This window comes from Centropristis striata, chromosome 23, assembly GCF_030273125.1.
Source record: "Centropristis striata isolate RG_2023a ecotype Rhode Island chromosome 23, C.striata_1.0, whole genome shotgun sequence".
In the NCBI taxonomy this organism is placed as follows: domain Eukaryota; kingdom Metazoa; phylum Chordata; class Actinopteri; order Perciformes; family Serranidae; genus Centropristis; species Centropristis striata.
In genome coordinates this window covers 24,722,913-24,748,815 of record NC_081539.1, presented here as the reverse complement: position 1 = coordinate 24,748,815, position 25,903 = coordinate 24,722,913, and the positions used below count along the sequence as shown (strand labels likewise).

The 25,903-nt window shown below is 40.4% G+C and overlaps 1 protein-coding gene across 1 annotated transcript in view; it reads left to right on the top strand.

Annotated features, from left to right (window-relative positions):
- Positions 1-25,903, top strand: part of mpp7a (MAGUK p55 scaffold protein 7a) — a 209,685-nt gene that overhangs the window by 165,819 nt on the left and 17,963 nt on the right. Inside the window, exons 12-14 of the mRNA XM_059326847.1 lie at positions 9,044-9,214; positions 18,571-18,651; positions 23,846-23,939. Coding sequence (XP_059182830.1) covers positions 9,044-9,214; positions 18,571-18,651; positions 23,846-23,939 — 346 coding nt within the window. The remainder of the gene's footprint in view (positions 1-9,043; positions 9,215-18,570; positions 18,652-23,845; positions 23,940-25,903) is intronic.

The window sequence follows — 25,903 nt, the reverse complement described above, 5'->3', positions numbered from 1 at the left end:
CTGAACAAAACGTTCAAATAAACTGTTATTAAGTGAAAATATAGTGAAAGGGTCAAAGTTATGAGACCAAACCGCTAAACGTCCTTTTTTATATATAACTTTATTGACTCGTTGCCATGGATACGCATTGTTCTGCTTGTCTCCTGATGACGGCTCGCCTTGTTAGTGACCTGTCAATCAAAGGTAGCCATGCCCTAAATCATACGATTTTCTTCTAAATGGGGCCATTATTTGAACTATTAACATGAAATTGTCTTGAAGATTTTTAACTAGCGATTGAGAACAAAGTGTTGTCCTAAAAAACATTTCTGAGGTAATAAATCAAGTGAGAAGTTTTCAAATTTTGCATTGGAATGAATAGACAGGTTTTTTTTGCAGCCAAACTTAGCGCCCTCTACTGGAATTTTCAGTAGAATGCAGCTGAAGGCACTTCCTGGTCTGCCTCCTTGCTCAGACCCGGAGGTTGCAGCCTGGTCAGTACCACTTGGACTACAAACAGAAACCAGAACCAAAATTTTGTCCCTGCTTTTCTAAAGATTACCCGTCAGTGCACTTAGCTCGAGTCACAACCAGACACAACCTGACATATGGACACACATGCACAGTGACACATCATTACCATAATCCCAAAAGTTTCGCACTGAACATCCAAAGAGAAAGACAGATGGATGGATGGAGGTCAGGCAAGCGGCTCCAAATCAGTTAAAGCTGAATGATCAGGGGCTGGGATATCCATCAGCCCATCAAACTCCAATTATGTCCAAGTTATGGGAAAAATGGAAAAGTGCTATAAACTGAAATTTAAAAAAAAAAAAAGCTCCATTTCAAAAATGAGATGAATTCATCAGGCTTCAGGTTCAGTAGTTGTGGATGTGCAGCAGCCAGTACATTTCGATTAGTGAGTTTTTCCCCCGTTGGTGTCCAAACAGAGAGGAACCTGAGATGGAAATGATACACATTTTAAAGAATATCCAACATTCGGATACAATCGTAGCAGGTATATGCATTCACTTGACAGGTGTGCTTTTATTAGCATCAGCAACCAACTAATGTACTTGAGGCGGAAGAGAGAATTTCCTTCACTGTGGCTTTGTCGTAGAGCATGGGACTGATGAGACAAACAGGAAAGCAGGCATTTAGCCGCAGTACTTCTGGCACTCAGAGGGCCCTTTTGGCATGTAGATAGTGGCTTCAAGGACTCCAGTAGAAGCAGAAGTACGTGTGTGCGCATGTTTTTTTTTTGCCAACACATAAGGCATCAGGCATCGTTTTAAGACGAGACATTCCTGAGCCCAAAGAGCTGTGGGATAAGACGGAGGGGAAAAACAAATAGCGCTCGACACAAATGGACCTCTTGCAGCCAAAGGTCTAGAGCACTATTCCACCGTATAAGCCTGTAACACTTGGGTTGGGTACCACTTTCCAAATGCTTAGTGCGGGGGCCGTGGAAACTACTCCCAGAATGTGTTCTCCCCAGATAACACTCTAATGAGTTCACCACCGTGGCCTGCTACACGTACATTTCAAATGTCACACCAGCGAGCTTCGTCTTTTGCTTTCATTTCGCTTAGAGGAATAAAGTACAACGCCATGCCTGAATGTTGACTGAAGCGTCCTTAAAGTCCAGAGGTTGGATCAGGTACTGTACGTATACACTGTGATCTGTCCAGAAGTAGTTAGACCTCTGATACGATCAAATACTGGAGCCACTTTACTACTGTACCATAATCATTTTCACAGATGCCTGTTAACAGTTGTGTGGAGGGAGCATTTGAAGGACACACGCCTGTCTGTCTGGATATGTCCCCTTCCTTCTTTTAACTTGCTGTCCTTTTAGCATTGTCTATTTTTCCTGATTCCTCCTCTCCTCTCCTCTCCTCTCCTCTCCTCTTTCCTCTCCTCATTCCTTTGCTAATTCCTCACCTGATTCCTTTCTTAATTGCCCTCCTGTGTCTTTTCCTACCACCTCTTGATTCCTTTCCCAATTCCTCTCCTAATTCCTTTTCCTTCCTCTCTTGGTTCCTCTCCTCATTCCTGTGCGAATTCCTCTCCTCATTCCTTTCCTCTCCTTTTTTATTTCCCTTTTCCTCTTTTATTTCCTGTCCTTTCCCTCTTGATTCCTCTCCTGATTCCTTTCATGATACTTTTATTAATCTGTTTCCTTTCTCCCCTAGCTGCTAATTTCCTCTCCTCATCTCTCTTGATTCTCCTCTCCTCTAAAATCTCTTTTGAAACCTCTGAAGGTGTTTTACAGCACATCATATCAAATCTCCAGAAATCTGTGTGTACTTTGCCATGATAGTCTAGCATGCTTCCTTGCATTATGAAAATAGAGGAGTTGGTGATAAATCAAGGCGAGCAGTCTTTCTGTCTACTCTAGACTTTTGTATTTTTGTCATTATGAGCAGCAACGCTCCTCTTCCTTTTATTCACTGTTGGGGTAATAATGGCTGACAGTGTGGAAAGCGTCCTCCACCTCTCAAGCTGCCTACCACGAGCCTTCCTCATCCCTTTAAACCAAGCCAGTAATGGGCACGCATAGTGAGGCCGAAAGAGCCGGTAATGCTTCCCACATTTGGTGCCCACGAACGGGACTAAGTGTTACAGCGTTAAACCGCAGCGCGCGGCATCGAGCCACGAGCATAATACTCACTTAATCCCCAGCTGCCACGCGTGTTTAATTCCATAGATGTCGTCTCCGTTAGTCCAGAGGAGAGAGGGCCCCAGCAGGGAGAGCCAGGATGGCACTGCAGCTGTCAGCCCAGTCTCCTGTAGTTAGGCCCCGAGCCTGAGACAGCGGCCCTCACGCCATCGGGGCCTCGCAACAGGTGGTTTCACTATGAGCCTTTTCCTCTTAGCTTCACTCTCTCCCTCTCTGCACAAAATGAAGTTTGATTGGAGGGAAAATGTCATTTTTTTTATCCTACTCCGTGTTGTCATCTCGCTGATCGCCTACGCGTGATGTCTGGAAGACCTGATGCTTGTGTTGTTCTCAGGCTTCTCCTCTTTCACACACCCATTGACTTAAGTCTCTTCAAGTCATCTGTTATTTTTTATGAACATTCGTCTTACCGCGATGTACTTTTCTTCTTTCTACAGTTGCAGCCATTTCTTTTACAGGTGTAGCGTGCACAGGATGTTAGTGTCCGAGTGGGCAGTTTGTATTCACAGTTTGCAGAGGCCTCTGGGCGCTTTCTTTACGCACATGCTGAATTTCCTACGTGGCTGTTAGATATTATCACACTGGAAAATGGGCTTGCAGGACTGCTAGAGACTTCCAAGCAATTGTGTGTGTATGCCTGTGTGTGTGCGTAGTCACAGCTTGTGTTTACACTACGTTAAATATGCTCATCTTTTTTTCCTCCACTTTTTTTTTTTTTTTTTTACATGTTTCTGTTTTACTGAAATGACTTTGAATCAAAGTGTCGGTGTGTGTATGAGAGAAGAGTGAGAGACTCTGTGTGTGTGTGTGTGTGTATGTGTACACGCAAGTTTTCAATTGCAGCTTTGGCAATTACCCAGTCACAGCCTGGTGCACACCATTAGGAGGTGCGTGTGTGTGTGGGACTTAAGCAAGGAAACTTTAACTCCATAGCCCAACACACACAACTCATTTTGCAGAAAAACACACCAGGACACTGACACTACTCAGCTCTCATTCCAGGGAAATTCAAAACAGATCTGTTGTCAACAAATTTGATTTGACCTGTCAAATCATTAAAAGAGGTATTGGATCACAGTGCCACACATATCCTACATTCCTTTTCTGCTAGTAAGCCGTATGCTTGGATCATCCTGCGACAAACATGTTGGTGTTCCAACATACCCGGGGCTTTTCATGACAAACAGGCAAGCTGTCTGTGTTTGAACAGGACTTGAATCGTTCCTTAATTCTGGATCAAATTAATTTCCATCCCCTCTGTCTCATTCAGTCTCCGTCAGTGCTGAAGATGAGGTGGTTTTTGTTGGGAGGTTTTGGTGAGGGATGGGGTGCTGCTCGCTGCCACACGACACTTTGATTTATTTACCCTTCGGCACCGCCGGAGGGGAGAGCAGGAGAGTTCTCCACCATTATTTGGATTGAGCTGACTAGAAAGTTTAACCCCTAAGTGTTCTGGCAAGCACAAGCAACTTTTTTGCCTATTGTTTTTAAATATATCTGCATAGTGAGGTCCCTAACAGTAACTTGGCATTGCATAAATTGGGTATGACTATCAAGCTGCCTAATTGTTTTGAATTGAGCTGACTAAAGTGTTTAACCCCTAAGTGTTCTGGCAAGCACAAGCAACTTTTTTTGCCTATTGTTTTTAAATATATCTGCATACTGGGGTCCCTAACAGTAACTTGGCATTGCATAAATTGGGTATGACTGTCAAGCTGCCCAATTGTTTTGAATTGAGCTGACAAGAAAGTTTAAACCCCTAAGTGTTCTGGTAAGCACAAGCAACTTTTTTTGCCCATTTTTTAAAAATATATCTGCATGCTGAGGTCCCTAACAGTAACTTGGCATTGCATAAATTAGGTATGACTGTCAAGCTGCCCAATTGTTTTGAATTGAGCTGACTAGAAAGTTTAACCCCTAAGTGTCCTGGCAAGCACAAGCAACTTTTTTTACCTATTGTTTTTAAATATATCTGCATACCGGGGTCCCTAACAGTAACTTGGCATTGCATATATTAGGTATGACTGTCAATTGCCCAATTGTTTTGAATTGAATGGAAAATGTCAATATCTGCTTCAAGAATCGGCCCAAAAAAATTGGCAGCACATATCGGGGATAGGTTAAGACTGATGTCAAAATAAAAATAAATAACCCATATGGGTCGACCTCTAGTTGATGGTGTGTATCGTTCATTGGAGACTGGGCTCCAAATCCTAATCTTGCCTCATGCACCAAAATGGCTAGAGCCAGCCCTGTTCTTATCCCTTTTACTCTTTCAAAAGTTCAAATAGGCTCTTATCTAAAACACAATGTTATTACTTTTGATTTATGAGTAGAAAAACTTTAAAACTGTGACATACAGTGCTGAGCTGCATCTCAAATTAAGCTTCACCCCATGTCTATAGCATCTACTGTTGACCTGCTATCTCCCCCTAAATATCCCTTGTCCCCCACCCCTACCACTCTAAAAAGGGGGCAGAATGTTACAGGTTTAAGTGATCTTGAGGGTTGATGATTTAAAACCTGTGCACCTGCCTACCCTTGATCCAAACCAATGAGATGGCAGCTTGTCATACTCTACAACAGATAGAATTAAAGGCTATCATAGTATTACTGAAAGTCTAATTAACCAGTAGTGTTTACATTGTGATAATCACTGACCCGAGTGGGTTTTTGGGTTTCCAGAAAACTGACGGCTCGCTTTCAATAGGATATCATTAACATTATACTTTTAATGTTTATTGTAATGATGTCAACCCCTTGTGGATATTGGTTACAGTTTGATGTCTTTACAGGAGAAATGCAGATGAGCGGTGTATGTTTTCCACTGTGTGGCAGCAGCTAATGCTCCCTGGGTGGGGGTGGGGGGGTGAGGGTGCTGAATGAGTAGATTAACCACAGGAGAAATGGCACAGACAACGTAAGCCACAACGTGCCCACAGTGGAACAAAGTCTGCCCGAAATGTTCAGTGTAACACTATATTCAGTACCCGGGCGCGTGTGTACACTTATACGTATACACAAGCTCATGCAAAAACATTATTATTCTGCTCCAGTGACTTACAGTGTGTTTCATTTGTAACTCAGCATAGGTCCGCAGCTCCATCTCTTATTAAGGGACTGTTTGGAAAAGAACAAGCTGAGAAGAATGCAGACTCTCTCTCTCTTCACTGCATGTCTGCACAGCCCCACAGTGGTTTGAAAATGTTGTGGAAAGTATTAAGGGGAGCTGTTTCAACTCCTGATTCTTCTCCCAGTCCATAATTTTCATGCTTTCTATATCTTGCATCATATTTTTGACTTCATTAATTACTGATTACTGAAATAATGAAAGAGAAGGCTGAGAACAACCCATGGCTGTAAGCAGAAATAGGATATTAGACGTGCTGGGTTCTGGAGATTTACCTCTTTTTAAGTCCAACCAACATCTGTCATAAATATGAAACCGTAGTCCTCAAATTAGGGGTAAATGTCTCCTTTTGATTCTGTCGTAGATTATCAGATCAAGGCGTGCGCGCTCTTGGATCAGTATGTTAAGAAGCCTTTGTGACGGCGGTCCAAGTACACGGTGCACACCATAAACCAATCAGATATGACGGCTGATGTAAAGCGACCCGAACACACGGGGCGACCTTTTCCTTTTGCTCCAAGCCAAGAACGCTAAATAATACACACACACATAGACACACACATACCTCGCACTATCTAAAATTGCGATGTGAATGAATTGCAAGTAATAGCCTGACGGTTACGTGAACAACCATCAACCAACGAGCAGTAAATTCACATTCTGTATCAGTCAGCTACATGAAAAGAACATTGAGTTTCTTCCGTTTCACACAATTTACTCTGACTGAATTTAAACTGACGTGACTTGAGACACCACAAGATTCAAGACAAATATTTGGGGAAAAAATAAGGATAAAGGAGCCTGTGATTCGAGGCTCTAACTAGCCACATAAACAGGAACAGCCCTGAGCCGGAGGCTACGGTTAGCAGAAAGTTAAGCTGTTAGCAACATTTTCTCTCCATCTGTGTTTCGCTAATACTGACCCACGTTTTATTGTGTTAACTGTCAGACTCTCTGTCAGATCTTGACAATAAGCGCAATAAGACGTCAACATCGGTGAAGTGTTTTAAGAGGTTGAGAGAAAGTGTTCTTGTAGTAGAATTGGGGGTGTCATCCCAAAATTTTCCCAAAAAGGGTCCTATGTTCCTCCAATACATATCGGGGAGCATAGGACCCTTTTTCTGTAAAAGGGTCCTATGTTCCTCGCAATCTATCAATCTTTACGGTAGACTCTCAGCATGGCCAGCAGGCCTACCATCACATGGCCCACCTTAGCTCAAGCAGCCCAAAACTTTAATTTCTTTCTGCTTACTTTGCAGTACATTTTTTAAATAGAGTTAGGGTTAGGCCCTACATAGGACCCTTTTTGGGAAAAGCGGGGAAAAAGGGTCCTATGTTCCCCAGTCTCATACAAAGAGGAGAACATAGGACCGGGGGAACATAGACACACTCCCGAATTGGGAGTAGAGATTGCGGCACACTTTGATGCAGCAGCCGATAAACTAAATGATGATTTTAATGTTGTTGCATCTTCCAGTGTCGGACACCGCTGGAATTTAGGTACCAGCTTCCACTCAGCCTTTAAGCCACTTTCTTGGAGAAGTTGCTTGCAGTGTTCCCAACTTAGCAACTTTGTTGCTAGATTTAGCAACTTTTCAGACCCTCCTAGCGAATATTTTTCAAAAAAGCGACTAGCGACAATTATAGTGACTTTTTCTGGTGTTTTTGGAGACTTTAGGAGACTCCTTCTTACTCCTCATAACGAGCAGCGGGGGCTGCCGGCGGCCCCTCCCTCGTCCCAAAGCACTCACAAGCGGCACAGTCCTCCCGCAGCAGTCTCTCCCAGCTGCAGTCACAGAGCCAGAGGGGATGTTAACCCCTCAGCTTCCACTCTGCAAAACACTCATGCGTGAAGTCGTCTCTTTTGGGTAACTTAAGCCGGTGCCGAGGCCGGATTAAGGAGGAGGGTTTGAATTGTGACAGGAGACAGTGCACTTGCAGTTCTAAACATATTTAGGGTGTATTTTACTCACTTTGTCTTCCCCACAACGTTATTTCTCTCTCCTACAGCGTCCATTACAAGTACATGCACATGGTAAATTATGCTAAATGATGACCTCATTTTGCAACTTTTGGCAACTTTTAGGACAGCCAATAGATACTTCCCTTTCTAAGGAGTTGGCAACACTGGTTGCTCGAAGCCGAGACATCAGCTACTGCTGCCATCCGAACAAGGACACATTGAAAGCTCTGACTGTTTCTGAAGTTTTTGCCCCCGGACAATAAACTGAACTTCCTTTTTACCCAGTTTTCATTCCTCTATGTACTGAGTTGCATTGTATAAAGATGGATGACAATAAAGTCTGTCTTATCTCTCTTATATAACAGTTTAGCCTTTAATAAGCTACAGCTATGAGCCTTTGACGACAGTTAGCAGAAGGCTTAACTATTAGCAACATTTTCTTTCCATTTCTAAAACACTTTGCCGATATTTACACGTGTTTTATTGCGTTTATTCTCAGACTCTCGTTTGGATTTTATGATATGCTATTTGACTTTATGTTGCAATGCCAATGCTGGAATAGCAACTTTTATTGCAGGATTTTCCGCAGTGAATCACACTTTCACAATCTGAAGGGACATGCACACGCATCTGCTTTTGTAGAGCAAACAATAGAAATGCCCTTTCTGTGGAATGACCTGTGATTGGCCAACGTCACCATCACGGGCTAGACTTTGTAAAGTCTGAAAACAGAGCCCAGACGAGGTGCAGAAGTCAGAAGTTTTCTTTTAAACCACCTTAAATTACAGTATGCTGAAAGATTATTATGGAAAAAAACTGCAAAGCCCAGTTTTAATGAGAAAACACTGTTATATATATAGCTTTCACAAATGTAAACCTCACCACAGACTCCAAGAGATATGTTCATGCCGAAAGGGAGAAAATTAAAATCCACTACTTGTCATCGGGGGAAAATGTGAATAAAGTGTTTGAGTGTGATATCCAGGGAAACTGTTTGGCCGAGTGTTACACTGTTCTTCTTTCACCTACAGCAAAGATAGCTGTCATAAAACTGAGCTGCACAATACAATATGAGGTATTGGACATGGAGCTGTGGAGGTGTTTGCCAAGACGCTGAAACAACCATAAATTCAATTGCACAGCTGCAGGCTACATACAGTTGTGTCTGAATTTAGAAACCCTCGTAGACACACATACTGACACAAACATTTTTTTTGGAGGTATATCTTAGATTAATGTGTCTCCTTCTGTCTCTTCTCTTCTTTTCTCTTTTCATCCTGACCTCCAGCTGGGTTCAGGAGAAGCTTCCGTCTGAGCAGGAAGGACAGGAAGACCAACAAGAGCATGTACGAGTGTAAGAAGAGCGAAATGTACGACATGGCTGACGTGCCCACATACGAGGAGGTCACTCAGTACCGCAGGCAGAGTGGAGCCAAGCACAGACTGGTGGTCCTAGTAGGTGAGTAGCAAACTGGACCCCAAACACTAGCGCTGTACCCAGTAGTTTGAAACTTCACTCATAACATAACATTTTAATTCTAAATTAATATCTGAATGCTGGACAGACTTCTTTTGTTTTGCTTGTCTATTTATTCTAGATAAGGCTACACCAGGGGTAGGCAACCTGAGGCTGCAGAGCCACATGTGGCTCTTCAGGCCGTCTGCAGTGGCTCCCTGTGTCTGTGACAAAATAGTTATATGAAATGAGTTATTGTTTTTTTTTTTTGTTTTTTTTTTCATTGGCCTCAGCCCATTGGAATTATAAAAATGTGCAGCTAATATATGGCATTAAAAAAGTCAACTAAAATGTGCATGAGAGATTTCGAAACTTACGAAAGTCTACGGCCCGGTGCCTTAACCTCTAAATTTTGTCAACTTCAAGTCTAGTTTTGAGTTTTTTCCAGCTAGGCGAGCTTACGAAATTTCCTGAGATATTTCTTACGAAATCATATTAATAAATGCTCATAATGGCCTATTAGTAATTTTGGTAGGCTAATCTAGACTGAGTAGGCTGTTTTATCTTTATTGTAAGGCTCAAAATAAGGTTTGCGGCTCCATTCCGACATTTTTTCCTCTTTTTTTAGCCAACAATGGCTCTATTGTTAGTAAAGGTTGCAGACCCCTGGGCTACACTAATATTATTACTATTATACTATTTGTAATATTCGATTCCAGTGTATAAGGCGTTTGTAGGTGCAGCAAGATATGACTCACATTGATGTTTTAGACTGTCCTAGTAATAAGTGTAAATGGCAGATATCACACTTAGGTTGGGAGGGAGGGGAGGTGCATGGGTCGAATAAATGGCTGACTTTCACCCAGGAGAACGGGGTTCGTGTTCTGTGTGAAAACAAATGTAGATAACTTTTTATGTAACTTACGTGGCTTTTTTTTTTAATGGAACCTAAGCTTGTTTTTGTTTTTTTATGTAACATATTTTTGACACAACTTACATTTTTCACGCAACTTAGTTGGCTCACCTCACCCTTGTCACCCATTTCCGGCATTTATTTAAGTCTTTTATAACACTTTACCAGGGAGTTTTTCTGCCTTACCGTGAGCCGCGAAACACTCATTTTGACAAACACTCGTTATGGGTGGTATTGTTGAACAGTCTTTTTTTTTTTTGTTAAACACTATTTTGTCGTTTAGGTTGGGGATCTTGTTGGAAACAGAAGTTTGTGCTCTTGGTTTCGACTTCAGAACCTCAGTGTAGTTGTTTTATAATCTTCATAGAACAACACAACTTGATTGGTTGTTGCCTTTCTTTGCTGTGTGAAAGGTCAAAAAAGTCAACCTTGTTTCTGGAAGAAAAAAAGTCACTTATTCACAACCTGATTTTTGCATTTTAAATAAAAAGCAGTCATAACAAAAATATTATACGTGATGTATAAACTAATGGTATGAAAAAAAAACATTCAAGGTTTGTAATGACCATAAAAGTATATATAATAACGGAGAAATTGCACTGAGAGAGACATTTAATCAAGCAGAGGTTTAAAATAACCATATTGTACTCATTTATTACATTTCTTATTTGGGACTTCCATAGGCAAGGAGGTTAACTTAAAAAAATAATAATAATAATAATAATGATGCCTAAAATAAAGCTTGAAAGTACAGTCATTTCATGATTTACAGATTTGAAGGTTAATAAAAGAGAATAGCATATTATACTGATTATGAAAATTTGATTCATGTTGATTATGTCATAAAATATGATGAAAGACATCATATCAATCAAAAAATCTCAATAGAAACCAAAAGCCGTTATCAAACCAAAAACTTAATTAAAAAAATGCCCCTTTTGTCAGGCTCTGATGTCACTGCTTACCTCACACTTTGTTTATGTGTTTGAGAGGGGGGCTCTATTGCTGTTAAACTTGGCACCATAGATTTTAATAACCATCCTCCCCTCCCAGCATGGTGACACATGCAGATCACAGAAACGACTGTGACTCAGAGTTTTGCAGCTCCAGAAGCCCCAGGTGGCCTGGCCTTCCCCTCCCACGACCCCCAACCCAGAAATGAGCTTCCCAAAGCAGGGACTCACCCACAGTCATCCCAGGCCTCCTCAATTTAGACTTTTAGCACTCAGTGGAATCGACAGAGCAGACCTCATATTAATCAGTCACATTTAGTGCTTTCATTTACGGCACCTCACTCTCAATGTCCTTTCAATTTCTCGAGCCGACGGAATTGTTAACACTTGCCTGGAGGAGCGGGTGTTACAAAGCCCTCCAAAGAGCTTTATAACGTGCCAAGGTCTTGAAATGAATTTAGCGGTTTCTTATTCTGTATTTGTGGTTGGAAGACGAGCGTTGCCAGTGAATGGTGGAACAATATGCTAAGCCAGGTGCAACAGTGAAGACTTAAATCTTTCTCAGGACCAACTGTACCATCAGTGAGCCTTTCCACATTTTCCCTTTTTAGGTTTGATACTCGTGACAAAAAATGACAAGAATGTCCCAGACACAGATGGAACAAAACATTCCTGGAATTTTCGGTGCGATTCCTTCCAATCGATTCCATTCATCAAGTAGAGATGCACTCAAGGAATGAGAAGTCTGTAGCAGTCATTTCATTCCACATATTCTGACAGCGGTTTTTAAACATTTGTAAGGTTAATCTAGAAATGAACACCACTGGCAGCTGCTTCTTTTTTTGTCTCACGCATGCTCTCTCTGCAGAGTTGTGCTTGTATCCTGATTGACCAGGCCTTGGTTCACTTAAATACACCACACAGAGCATGGACTTCATCAGGCGTGTTGCTAATTAGCAAGCCCATTTCCCTGCCAGCATGTCACAGGCTTACACAGAGGATACCGAACCGCTCCTACCTGTCATGCTAATGTAAATATTTTCAATTAACGTCCATAATTTGGAGGACAACCTATGGACAATTTCATACGTAACGAAGCGGAGGGCCAAGGAAAGATCTGCTTTATGTTTCTCTGCTTCCCTCTCTCCTTCTTCCTCTCCCCGGAGCCTCTTGATTTTTCTTATTCGAAGTCTTTTCCCTCCAGTGCTTTTCTGTAACTGCTCTTTTCTGTTCAGGCGTGAGGCACTTTATTCCTCAACACAAGGGCATGTGTGTTCAACACTGTTCACGCAACACGCAACAGTCCCAACTTCAAACCTGTACTCATTTTCAATTTTCATCCCAGCAACTGACCATTCACAGAACATATGCAGTTCACAGTGATAACTTGGCACTCGGAAAACGCAGACCTCCACCAAGGCCTTGCCCTATCTCACAATGTTAACCAAAGGGAAAAATAGTTAGTGTGTCTGCCTTGTGATTTGGATCTGTTTAAAATGTAATTGGTTCTTCCTTGGCTAATGCTACACCCTACTTCCAAGTTTCATAAAAATCGGGCAATCAGTTTTTCATTTAACAACAGCAGAGGTACCATGGAAAGTTTAAGTAATTTTTCAAAAGAATGAGTCCTTGATGCTAGACTAAGATGGACAAAAGCAGGCATCTCTTTTGACGCAAACAACTCTGTTTTCTCAGCTGAATTACTATTGCCATTGACAAATATTAGTAGCTATAGCTAGCTAGCTAAATAAGGGGGTCATCCCTATGTTCCAGGACCCTTTTTTTAGAAAAGGTCATATGTTCCCCGTTTTTCCAAAAAAGGGTCCTATGTTACCCTGTAGCAATACATGCCAGGGAACATAGGACCCTTTTTTCCGTTCCCCGCAATCTATATAAATTTGGCAGCAGCTACTTTCTGGCTACTTTGCAGTTAGTTGACTTTCTAATGTTTCCAGCTAACTCATACTAAAGCAAAAATGGTCCTAAATATGCACTTGGTAGCTACATACCTGATTTAATGCTAATAATTGAGGCTAAATCATTTCACTCCAATGTAACCAAGAGACAAAAGACAATTAAATAAGTAAAATGAACCCTGTTTGGTTGCTTAGTTACATACTTTTTAGAACAGAGGTGCTAGCTGGTAGCCAGTGCGAGCTGCTGCTAGCTTTGCCTGAAACTATAAACCGTAGGCCTACGTAGAAAGCTTAACATGCTAACAACTGCATCATGTTAGAGCAGATACAGTGTATAATCCATTCCCTCTACTTCTGCTCTTGTAGTTTGTTTTAAAAGACTTTCCAACTCTTAACATTATGAGTATTGTTGTTACTATAGTCTATCTACAGCCTTTGACATGTGAAGAAGCAAAACAATGGGTGGGGGGAGGAGTTTAGCTATGATATAACAGTCAATGTTATACTTCATAGAAGTAAAGTCTGCTTTATTGTAGGATTTGCAGACAGGACACAATCCTCCCTGCCTGACATGACCTCAGCCCTGCACTTCCTCCACTCTGCTGCAGCACAACCCCCCCACCCCATTATTTTTATATCAAACATCCCCCCTCTCCGTAAAACTTTTCAGGACTCCCTAGAGGCGTTTCTTCATTAATGTGGATGCACGGATCCACAGTACCCACTAATGAATGACCTGCTGCCCACCTCTCGCTGAGAGCCGGAGATCTGTTTCAAAGAGAAAAAGTCAAGATGCTTATCTGGGTTTTTATACATTTTAAATCAGACCGCCAATAAAAATATATTTTTACATACGGCATGCATAGTTTGACTAAACCACTGATGGTTCTGAAAGAAATCTGATTATTTAACCTGACAAAATGGTGTGCTGATTTCCACATTTCCTTGTAACTTGACACACTGAACTTTCGGTAAGATTTTGATGAATTGAAAGCTGTTAGTTTGGGGTTTAGCCCTTACATATTTCATATTCACTGATGCCTAAGTGAATGTTTATGTGGTATCCAAATATATAAAATTAGAACTCTATTTCAACTCCTGTTGGAAATGTTGTAGCAGTGCATTGTAAATGATCTGTGCTTACCACATCGCACCACTGTCATCCTTTAAATGTGCTAGGAGCACAGCCAGCACTATGAGTGTTGCTGTCATGTAGGCTGCCCTGGATGTGAGGCAGGCTGGGAGCTTTAGCTGCAGGTCGAGGCTCTGGGGTCCAGAGTCATCGGGCCTCGTCGGGCCTGGCCTCGGCCTCTCCGTACAAACTGCATGCGATGTGCTCCACGCTTGGCCTGGAAGTTATTAAGCTCGCGATATTAAAAGCAACTTCTCTAATGAGTGCGGTAATGAAATCTGACACTTTTACTGGCACAGCAATCTGCAAGGCCAGGAGCACCGCAAGAGGGCTAACGAGAGAGACAAATGGAGGGAGAAAAAAACACATAAACACAATGTAAATACGGCAGCTCGGTCCAGAAATATTCGAAGAGTTATGCCTTTTTTTATTGTGGCGTTCAGATTTATAATGTTGCTGATGTAGTGGGGCATTGTTAAAGACAAACAATGCACAAAGAGGTGGCGTGTTCAGGGTCAGACGGTGGAACAGGACCACAGGGCACTGCTTCTGCTTGTAAAAGACCTGGTGGTGGGCCTGTTGGGCCCCCTTGGCAGGCATTAGTACAGCTGGAATAAGCTCTAATCGCCATCTGAGGTATTCTGATGAAGGCCCGCTGCCATGCGTCATTGATATCACAAGTGGCAAGCAAGGGAGCGATGTACAAGGTGAAAATGGTTTTACGAGCATGCAGAAGTGGGGCCGTTAGTCATACCGAGGGGAGCAGAAATGGCGAAGTTGGTCCCCCGTGCCCACCGCCCTGATATCCCCGCTCACATTCAAGCAAACAAGCTGGCGTGGAGGTTTGCGGCCTGCCGGGAGGACTGTCTGCACCGCTGCGATAGGGCTCATAAAAGAGCCTCTTTTACCACGCTCTGCCACCTTCAGCACCTACAACAACATGGGTCCACAGCCTTGTTCAAACAGCACCGCCACATTCCTCCCGCGCTCCCGAAACAAATTCAAAATGAACTCCATTTCCTCATCTTAATAAATCACCCGAGCCCTCAACCCCCAGGTACTCTGACTTTTTTTTTTTCCCCCACTGAAAAACTCCCTCTCCCCGGCTATGATTGATCGCTGTCTTCACTTGGCCATGTGCTTGTTTATGAGAGACGGTAACCACAGAATGCCTCGTGCCGTCGGCCCAAAGAGGGTCAGGGTATTTTTCTCTTTTTTTTTTTTTCTCTATTTGAATTTGCGCTGAGGAAACAGCTTTTATCACTTACAGCAGTCGCACAATAGGACCCAAACCATGTGTTGCTGGGTGCAGAAGTAAAAGGAAAGCACGGGTGTGAATTTGTCTGCCTGTGAAAGCTGCCAGTGTTCAGAGATTATGCTTGAAAAGAGCCTCGTTGTCCACACCTATTTATCAGGTTGTGGATCACTCTAAAAACCTTCCTGCTTCACACCAGAGGAAATGTAATGTGCAGATAGCACGAGAGGAAACAGGAGCGCTCTTTCTCTTCGAAATACAGAGCTTGTCTTTTCAACATTTTTCCTCTCTCTCCTTCTCCCTCTCTTTCCACCTAATCCGCATCGCTGACTGAACTCATTGTCCGTTTGTTTTAGAGGAGCGGCCTGCTAAACACATTTGCCTGGAGAAATGAATTTCCAATAGGGTTTTGATGCGATTGTAGTGCCTGCCCAGAACGTCAGGCATGCGAGGAATCTCGAGCCCAGATCAAGCACTGTCTCTAACTGTCCACACAGTGGAGAGCTGTGGTAGAACACTGCAACCCAGAGTCATGCACTTGTTACTCCAAAGCTGATTTCTTGTCCAGTTTGTTGAAGACATTGATGCCAGTCGGTTCAAATTAGGATGATGCAGCAGCCGTGTAACCACCAGCAAAATACAGCACAATGCTTTTCAGAGACGGAGGGGAAAGTGTAAAAGAAGAACATTTGGATATTGATTCAGTGACTTCCACCAAAGCAAAACTTGTGTAAACAAAGTTCTGCCATATTTTTTGTGTTCCTTAATATCAAAATTAAATTAGTTTGCTCAGAGTGATTGGACTTTACCATCTCCACATGTTGGAGAGTAAATGCTGGAGGGACGCTCACAGATGAATCAATACTCCAATAATCTCTTCTGCCTTCTCCACTCTGCCTCAGTTTCCCCAGTGGGGATGTGATGGAAAGTCCAGCTGACTTGTGACAATACAGTACTGGGGAAAAAAAGCTTCCTTACCTCTGATGTGTACCGATATTGGAGGTTTAATGTTCTGCCAAACTATAATAAGAGAAAAACTGATTAAATACGACCTGTAACTGTAGAATTCCCGTAGCTTTGTCATTTTAAATCAATTATCTTTGCTCCAAAGGCTTTGACTGGATTGATTGTGTTTTAATAGAATATGAAATTAAATTCACACTGTGGTAAATTGATTTAATGTTACATAATAAAAAAGTCTGCAAAAAAAAAATAGTGACACTGATTTAAAAAAAAAAAAGTACAATACACATGGCCACATACAAAGATGTTTAAAATGTGTAAATAATACAAGAAAATCATAATAAATAATAAAAATAATTTAATGATCACACATTAAAAAATGTAAAAAAGTGAGGGTGAAAAATCTGATTATACCTACAGAAAGATATTCTGCCCCACAAAGTCTAACTGCAGTAACTACGCAAAGGGTTAAACTGAGAAAAACTGCTTTAAAGTTTTTTAATGTGTTTAATGTATTGATGATGTCATTTTTATGCTCAAAAATCATGACGATTCATTTGACCTTTGACCCCAAAAATGTAGTTACTGTAGTCTGGTTTTGCTTTAAAAGGTAAAATAGCAATGCCGAAACAGAGTGCAATAACTATAATATTGTTTTAAAAGTTTTTAATAGTTAAATTCAAAGATTTTAGACTTAATATTATAAAGTAAAGTTATATTTTAGTGTTAATATAATTGTATCTCACTTTTTTACTTAATTACTATCTAGATAATAATTTCCCTATCAAAATAAACTTATTATTTCTTTTATTCTTGTCTTCACGTTTCATCACAATGAAGAAATGCAAGGCTACACTGTATCAGACCGTCTGCTTTGGTTTTATGTTTAAATTCGTATATATCCAAAGAAGACCGTGGTACGTGCAATTACTGCTGTCTGCTTTGGATTTTGTAGTTACTGCAATTTTTTTTTATGATTTCTTTGAAATAAACCAAAATTGAAATCTAAAACTCTGTCACAAGATAAAACAGACATCAAGGGGTTCATTTTTAGTGATAACTCAATTTCGACCAAAAATATCGATACTGCAGTTAGGCTTTGTAGGGCAGTATACAGGCATAATTATTATTATTATAATTATTTTTTAAACAGTAGACATTTTGACTCAAAATAGGAAAACAAAAGATGTTACTAATAACATTAACAATGTTAACTCTTTGATGCTCAACATATTGACAACCCTTCTAATGCACAACATGGGTCAAAAATGACCTGCATTCATTTCCCATGTTATTACATGCTGACTGTGTGTTTGAATATCTTTCTATATTACAACTGATCATTATATCCATTTTTCCTTTCATACTTTATGAAGAAAAATATTTTTTGTATTATTACATGATACAAAAAGTGATACACTAAATTAACAATTTGAGTATATGTGTAACTATGTTTGTCTTATTTTTAAGGTTTAACTTTAAAAGAGTTGTTAGAACCACCAAATTACATTGGAAAATCACATATTTTAACATTTGAGACTTATTAGAGCCACCAAATAATATTTTCCATTGGACAAACACCAATTTAACAAAATAGGATCGTTCATATTTGTGTCTTTGTGTCAGGTTTTAAATTGGTGACAACATATAAACACCTTCTAATGCACAACATGGGTCAAAAATGACCTTGTGCATTAGTAGATTCTATTGTCACTTTTAGAAGCCAACTGAAGACATTTTTATTTGTTCAGGCTTTTGATTGTTTTGGGACTGCTATGGTTGTTTAAATTGCTGTTGTTTTGGTCTTTTAAAACTTGTATGTACATTTTTATGTTGTGTGTATGATTTTTATGTGAAGCATTTTGTGACTTCTGTCTGTGAAAGGTGCTATATAAATAAAGTTTACTTACTTACTTACTTACTAGAAGCGTAGTGATAAAAAAAGGGGGGGTTTATTCAGAAAGTAAGAAATGAAAACAAAAAATTAGGATGTATGATGATCCAAAATAAGCTATTTGAGGAAAACCTGCTATAGAGCAGATATGAGATATAAGATATAGAATAAAAAAACTTAGTCGGGTCACTTAAGACCCATGTTGTGCATCAAAGGGTTAATCTACATTAAATTAACAGTGGAAGACATTCAGCATTGCACTTTGTCTCTGTGGCCTGATTGGAGGTGGTGATGGACTCTGTAACTCATGTCCTGTTGTGTTTGTGTGTGCAGGACCGACGGGAGTGGGCCTGAATGAGCTCAAGAGGAAACTGTTGGTCTCAGACCCGCAGCACTTCAGTGTGACCATCCCACGTAAGTTCACTGCACTCCCCCCACCGAGGCCCTGTCTGTGCCTGTGTTTGTGCGTGATTAAATCCAGCGTTAATTTATCATCTACCTGTTTGTATTATGTGTGACCGTGTGTTTTATACATTTAGTCCATCATAAGCCTTTTACCAGACTGTGGATTTAGATCTGCTATTCACATGGCAAATAATTTTTAAAGGGAAAGAAAACACTATTTGGCTTTCTCCACACGCTGCATTCACAGCAGCTTATAAGAGAGCCAGGTGCACTGTGGGACATCAGAATACTGCACATACTCTCATCCTGTCCGATAATAAAAAAGACTTTAAATAATGATGTATGACAGGTTAACAAAATATCCAGAATGTTTTATAGGATACAATTTGCATTTAAGTTCTACTTTGAAACTTGGTAGCGCCCAAAACGAATAAAGCATTTTTATGCTTTTTTTCTCTTATTCTATGCATTTTTTACTGTATTTGTTGTTAATTGCAACAGAATATATGAATAGTGAGCAATCAAATGTTTAAACAACATCATCATTCCCAAAAACTACCAAAACATCTCTTCACCTGACTAAAACTTATCTAGATCATTCTATGTGACAGCAACTTACAGTTACAACCCAAGACCATATTATAAGTTACATGTGAGAAAAACATAAAAACGCAATACATTGAGTAATAAAAACTTTCTTAACATTGTCCCAACATTTACTTTTGTCAGTCTCTGTATGAAATTATGCCAATTCGACAAGTTGTGAATCTGAATTTTTGCTGACTTTTCTTGTTGTTGGTGCATTCATGTGAATTCTTTCCATTTATTCTGACAAAACATGAATTCAGGGTAAGACATGCAAGAATGACCAAGAGCATGCTTCGTAAATATATGTAATTTTCTGCCACTAGGGGTCTCTCGTACAAAACAATCCCAAACGCTGTCATTGCACTCAGATTCTCCCAGTTAGATTTCCTTCAGTGTTCACTGTTCAGAAGGTTTTTACTGGGAGCCGAATAATCTGCAGAGTTCTCCCCCTCTCTAAAACAGATGGACCTGCTGATTTTAACCTGTAAAAACACTGAAAGAAGCAGTTTCGAGTTAAATATATGTGTTTCTCCGATGCTGCTCTGCTGTGAGCTGAGCTGCTAGCGTTTTCTCAGCTTGTTTTTATGATAACTTAAGATCCAGACATTAAGGAGGTTTTAACTGGGAGCAGAATTAACCCCAGAGTTTGCCTCATGTCCGGAAAAAATGGACCCACTGATTTAAATAGTTTAAACCGCTGAATAAAGCCGTTTCATATTAAAAATGTGTGTTTCTCTGATGCTCTTCACCTACGTTGATAGAGTGGCTGGAGCTGAGCTGCTCACTTCTTTGATAACTTATAATTCAGACATCTGATGACTAAAATTCTTCATCTGGTACCATATATAGTCAAAAACGGCCAAGATCTGAGAAGTTCGTCATAAAAATGTGGCATGAAAGTGGATAAAATACACATTTATGACAACTTCTGGCAGACGCAAACTACATATACAGTACAAAATACACTACAGGCCAAAAGTTTGGAAGCAACTTAAATTTTCTGTTCACAATCGCTTTCTTAAAAACCAGTATGGATTCTTTGTTTTTTTGGATGTGTTTACTACATGATCAGACTTTCATTGAATTGAACCATTTCCCTCAATTGACCTTTAGGTATACATTGATGTTAGCAGACCATTGCTGAATAAATTTTAACAAAAGAAAAGAAGGGCTTAGTTTTAGGGCTGAGAAGATTTGGAAGAGTCACAACTTCAATGCAAAAGTTTAAAAAAAAACAAATCACAGTTTGCATTATTCACTTTAGCTCTTTGACTTTTGAGAGTTTGGATACAAAAATCCCAATAAATCTCAACTGTTCATATCTCTGACAAACTACCGCAGAAATGGCTAAAACTGAAGCAGCTGAGTAAAAAAAATACAGAGTACAGATTTATACATTAACCCTTTATCAGGCGAAGAACCATATTTGGTAACTTCAGTGGATATCAAAATGTGGTCCCCAGGTCTCTCTGTGAGGTCGTAGAACCACGTGGATTTTTCTCCCAGCTAATCAGCAAAGATCAGGCTACGTCACAGACAGAGACACCATTACATTTGACCAATCAAATTTACTAGATCAAAGTGGCAAATCTACAAGAAAAAAGTTGCAGATTCACCACTTTAAATCTCATAAATCTGCGCATTTTTTATAGTAGATTTGCCACTTTAATCTCAAAAACTTTTTTCCCTAAATATTACCCCCCTCCCCGTATGGGTCCGTATGTTTTTTTTTTTATACACATTCTGGCAGTATGTAATATCCTCCAATATTCTCTAGGGTTGGAATTTGGAATTTTCAAGTATTTCAATGAGTGTCCTATTAAGGGTTAAGGAAAGAAGGATACACAAAGTCTAAGCAATAAAAACCCAAAGACCTGATAATTATAGTAAAAATGTGTTCTAATAAGTGACTCTTTATATAAATACTTTTTGTTGCAAAGTATAGCAATAAAACTATGATTTTTTTTTGTACAAATTTGATCTTGCTTCCAAACTTTTGGCCTGTAGTGTAGGTCTAATCATTTTTACTTTTAAGGACATGGAAGCTAAATCTGTCACCACCAAGCCATTTCCATGTTCTGTAAACATGTCTTGCAGTAAGTGAGCTCTCAGTTTAACTGATGTGACCTCAGGACAACTCTGAGTAAACATCTAAATGCTCAGAATGATGGACTAACTATTAAAGATTGGTCATGTTGTTGAGCTGCTGTTCCCTCCTGAAACCTTAAATAATTGACACTCCAGCATTGTTGTCATGGAGATAAGTTGCCTCTCAATCCATTCGTGCCTCCTGTACACCTGTCCACACGGACAAACATGTTGGAAACACATTCTCAGAGAAATGTAAGCACACAAGATGCCAAATCAAATTCCGACTACACAGCAGCGCCCCGGTGCACCCTGGGAGTTTTTAGCAACAAATCAAAATAATCACTTTGGGTGAAAGATGTTTAGCTTACTTGTTCCAGCTTAGTTTTCACAGTGTGTGAGTGTTTGAGCGAAGGTCCAGTGTGAGACACACACAGGCCCAGCCGGTTGTTTCTCCTCCTGTGTAACTGTCAGATTTTCACAGTCGGCCTGACAAGCTCCCAATGATGGAGGAAACTACGTTTTTCTACCTCCTGAAGACATGCCATTCCACTGCTTCATGAATTGGCACCGAGCACCTCTCTCTCCTTTCTTTCTCAGCTTATTTCTCACTTCTGTCTCTTTCTGTCTCTTTCCTCCACTGCCTCCTCCCTTTTTCTCTCCTTTTAAGGACCCAACGACAGCTTGCCATAATTCTGAACGCCGTCCAAACGACTGGCTCTCCAAGCTTTTTTTTTTCAGTTCTGAGATGTCCCAAAGCCAGCACGTTGGGACAAATAAATCTTTTTGATTTATACATTTTAGCAGGACTATGGCATTAGTAATTGCGTAGTTACCATCTGGGGCTTGGAGGGAAACTGCGACATGACTTTGAGGAAATATAAGGGCCGCTGATATTAATTGCCGTGTTTGTTACACACCGTGTGGCATAATGGATGTGTCCCAGTGGAAGTCTGACACTTGAAATGTCCCTGGTATTAAAATCCCATCGGTGGGGCCTTTTTTTTTTTCCACTCGGCATGTTAATTGTTCTCAAATGTGACCTGTGATGCTGTGTTTAATAGAGCCCAGACAGCCTGATTCTGACCCATATAGACGAGACGTATGGCACAAGTCCTGGCTCTCACTGAGAGGAAAGAGACTCGGAAAGTATCTCCTTCTTTTTTAATGTTTGATTGCTGCCAATGGACACATGGATGTGTTTAACACTTGCTGTTGTTTCGGATTAAGCCCGAAAGCGTTACCCCCTTTTTTGTTAATTTGAAAACCGGAGCTTTGGAGACCACCGGCTTGTGGCCCCGGTTTAGATTTTTTTCTCTCCCTCTCTTTGCTTGTCGCTGTAAAATGTAAACCAGCCGTCTAAGAAACACAAGGAGCATTTCAATAAGCCATTAGAGTAGGGGGTTAAACATTTTGATTCCAGTCCAAGTTTACTGATATTTTCCATGATTTGGGATTGAACGGATGCACATTCTTTTGTTGCACTGTAATTATTTTCTGCGCCACAAAAACAGATGCCAAAATAAGGCACGGTGGATGGTGTCGCTCTAACTACCGAGGGGCTGTTTGGCTGTGTCTTACACACTTCTGAATGGGAGGTATAAGTATATGTTATCTTATGACAAGGCTGTTTTGGCCTCCTCCTCGTGTTTTTCCTACGCTTGTCTGGGGCTGACGACAGAAAGTCATTGATCTTCTTCAGTGTCCTCTCCACCACAGCTGGATTTATGGCTGTCTTTCCTTCTCAAGCAAGTGACACATTGTATAAATCACACCATTGGTTTTCCATGAACCCTGTAGATCAGTCTGGACCATTTAAAGGAAAGGCACTGGTCCACTACCAGGGCACAGCCCTCAACACATGCTGACGAAAAAGAAGGACTCGGAGGAGAGCGCAGCAGCTCCGCAATTTTGGTTGCAGGTGATAAAAAGTTTAATAGTTTGTTTTGGAGCTGGTTGGAGTGTCTGACGGGTGTACACTCTGACCTCTGACCTTTTGAAGCACTCCTGAAAGGAGCCGGAGTGTGAGCCGACCCCTTGACCCTTACAAATCCTCCGGCGCTGCTTGCTCACGTTCCCTCCACGTGCCGCCCCCACCGCCCATTTTACAGCAAGGCTTTATGGTTTATGGCCAAGTAAATGTAGAGACTTGATGTTAATGAGAGCTCCCAAACTCAATTACCTTCGAGCGGCTAACACTGCCCGCTAACGCTCCGGCTTCTGTTTCTACAGGCACTGCAGCCACATTACAAGAGACAAATTTAATAAGACGCAGTAAACCCTCTGCTGAATGTCAGTTAAGTGTCTGAGTTTAGTGCCGCAGCACTACAGGTTGTGTATTTTATAGTGCTATTACACAATAATATATACAAGGGTTGGCATGGCCCAGTGCGCTGTGTTTCAGACTTCCAGCGACGTTAATAAGGGGCTCAGTTCAGATGCTTTCAGCCCCAACAGTGAGTCACAGTCTGGGTTTGAGGTAATCGCTCTCTCTCTCTCTCCCTCTCTCTCTCTCTCTCTCTCTCAGACACCAGTCGGCCTAAGAAGAACCAGGAGAGCGACAGCGTGGAGTACCACTTCATCTCCAAACATCTCTTTGAGACGGATATTCACAATAACAAGTAGGCACAACTGTATCTGGTTTAGGCAAAGCACAAACTAATGACTGACCCAGCAAACTGTTCAACCTTCAGATTCTGACTTTACACAGTTATTACAGATATTCATGATGGCGATAATTACAACTTTAAAAACATAAAACCTCCCTCAATGCCAGACTTTGTGAGCAGAAAGTTTCCGCTTGACAGACCACACAGTAATCTATAAACCAGTTAAAATCAGGTCACACAACACAATATTCATATTGAGACTCTACTTTCTTGAATCAAGTTGCACTGGTTCAGAGTCGGATATTCCTTTATTGTCATTGCACAGAGTAACAAGTACTAGGACAGCGAAATTAGCCATCAACCCGTCCAAACGTATACTTAAAACACACATATAATATGACAGAGGTGGATAGGACAGGGAGACAGAGATGAAAGAAAAGAAATACAGCACAACCTGAGGAGAGGAAAGGAGGAAAAAACAACCTCATACACAAATACACTTGACAATATGAACAGACTTAATGACACATGGGGAAGGGAGCCAACTTGTTACCTATACGCTTGTATCTGGCCCAAAAATGCAAGAAACTTAAGTGGTTTCATGGGTATTCTTCATGGTATTAGTGTTTGTCATTTCCTGGAAAACGCTAAAATAAATGTTGATGACTCATCCTGCACTTAGGGGCGTATACTCATTTTGGGTCCAATGACCAGATAATAATATAGACAAATCTACCACTGGGATGCATCAGCTCCATCACAGGGATGAGTCTGTCTCTCCTTCACCAGCCGCTCTGCACACTTTGGATCTCGGCTTGAACATGTATGGCCTCATTCCAAAAATGACTTCATCGTGGTCTTCCGACATTTAATCTCTGGCCAATTCGCCGGAAAATGCACAGGCATTGGCACTGGTGGTGGCAAAGTCCTCAACAACAGAGTGTTGTCCATGTTGAGCTAGTAGCTACTGTGATTCTGAAAATGGTGGGTAAGGGGTAGCACACATTCAGTGTTATAGGATTGAACAAGTCCTTCCTCTGTGTTCTTTTAGATCTTTTCTATTGGTCTGTTTCCAAAACAAGTGCACCTGTTTCAAAGTTTTCTATATTGAAATATCATTGATTGATTTGATTAGCGTTCTGAATGCTGTACTGTTTATAAGAAAGCAAGACTTTAGGACGCATTAACAGACAAAATTCCATTTCCTTTGTATTGCCTTTATCATGGTGGATCTTGGAGTTGTCTCCAGGCTCTTTAAATACTAATCGCTAATGAATATGACTCCAACTATTTTATACAATTGGTTTAAAAAAGGCAGAGATTGGAGATGATAAGAATTAAGTTGTATTTTTAAGGGAAAAGGTCAAAATATTAAATTTTTTAAAGGAAAATGGTTTTATGAGAATAAAGTTATGTCATAAAGAGTGAAGCGTTGTTATATATTAAAGGTAAAATGTATTTTTGTCTAACTAAAAACGATGGGACATACTACTTGTACATCATTTATCAGTTTCATTTCATTTAGTTTCATTTAGTTTCATTTCATTTATCGTAAACTTATAATGAAGTGCTTACATGTAAACTCTTCTTATTAATATTATGATTATTCTCAAAATATTGGGATGTTTTTCCTGTAAAAATACTACTTTATTCCCAAAACTTCACATTTTCTAGACTTGCTTCGACTTTATTCCTAAAATCTTGACATAATTACATGTGCCCCAAACACATGTATATGTTTAATGTAATTTTGGTACCACTTTACAATAACCATCATTTATAAATGGTAAACAGATCATCATTTATAAACCGTATATAGGCCATTTAGAATGGTAAATAGATAATTTATTCATGTTTAACTAACTAAATCAGTTATAAATGGCAAATAGATGGTATATTAATGTAAGTTAATAGTTACTTTACCATTAAGAAACAATTAAATTATAATTATTAGTTTATTAATAGTTTAATTTGCA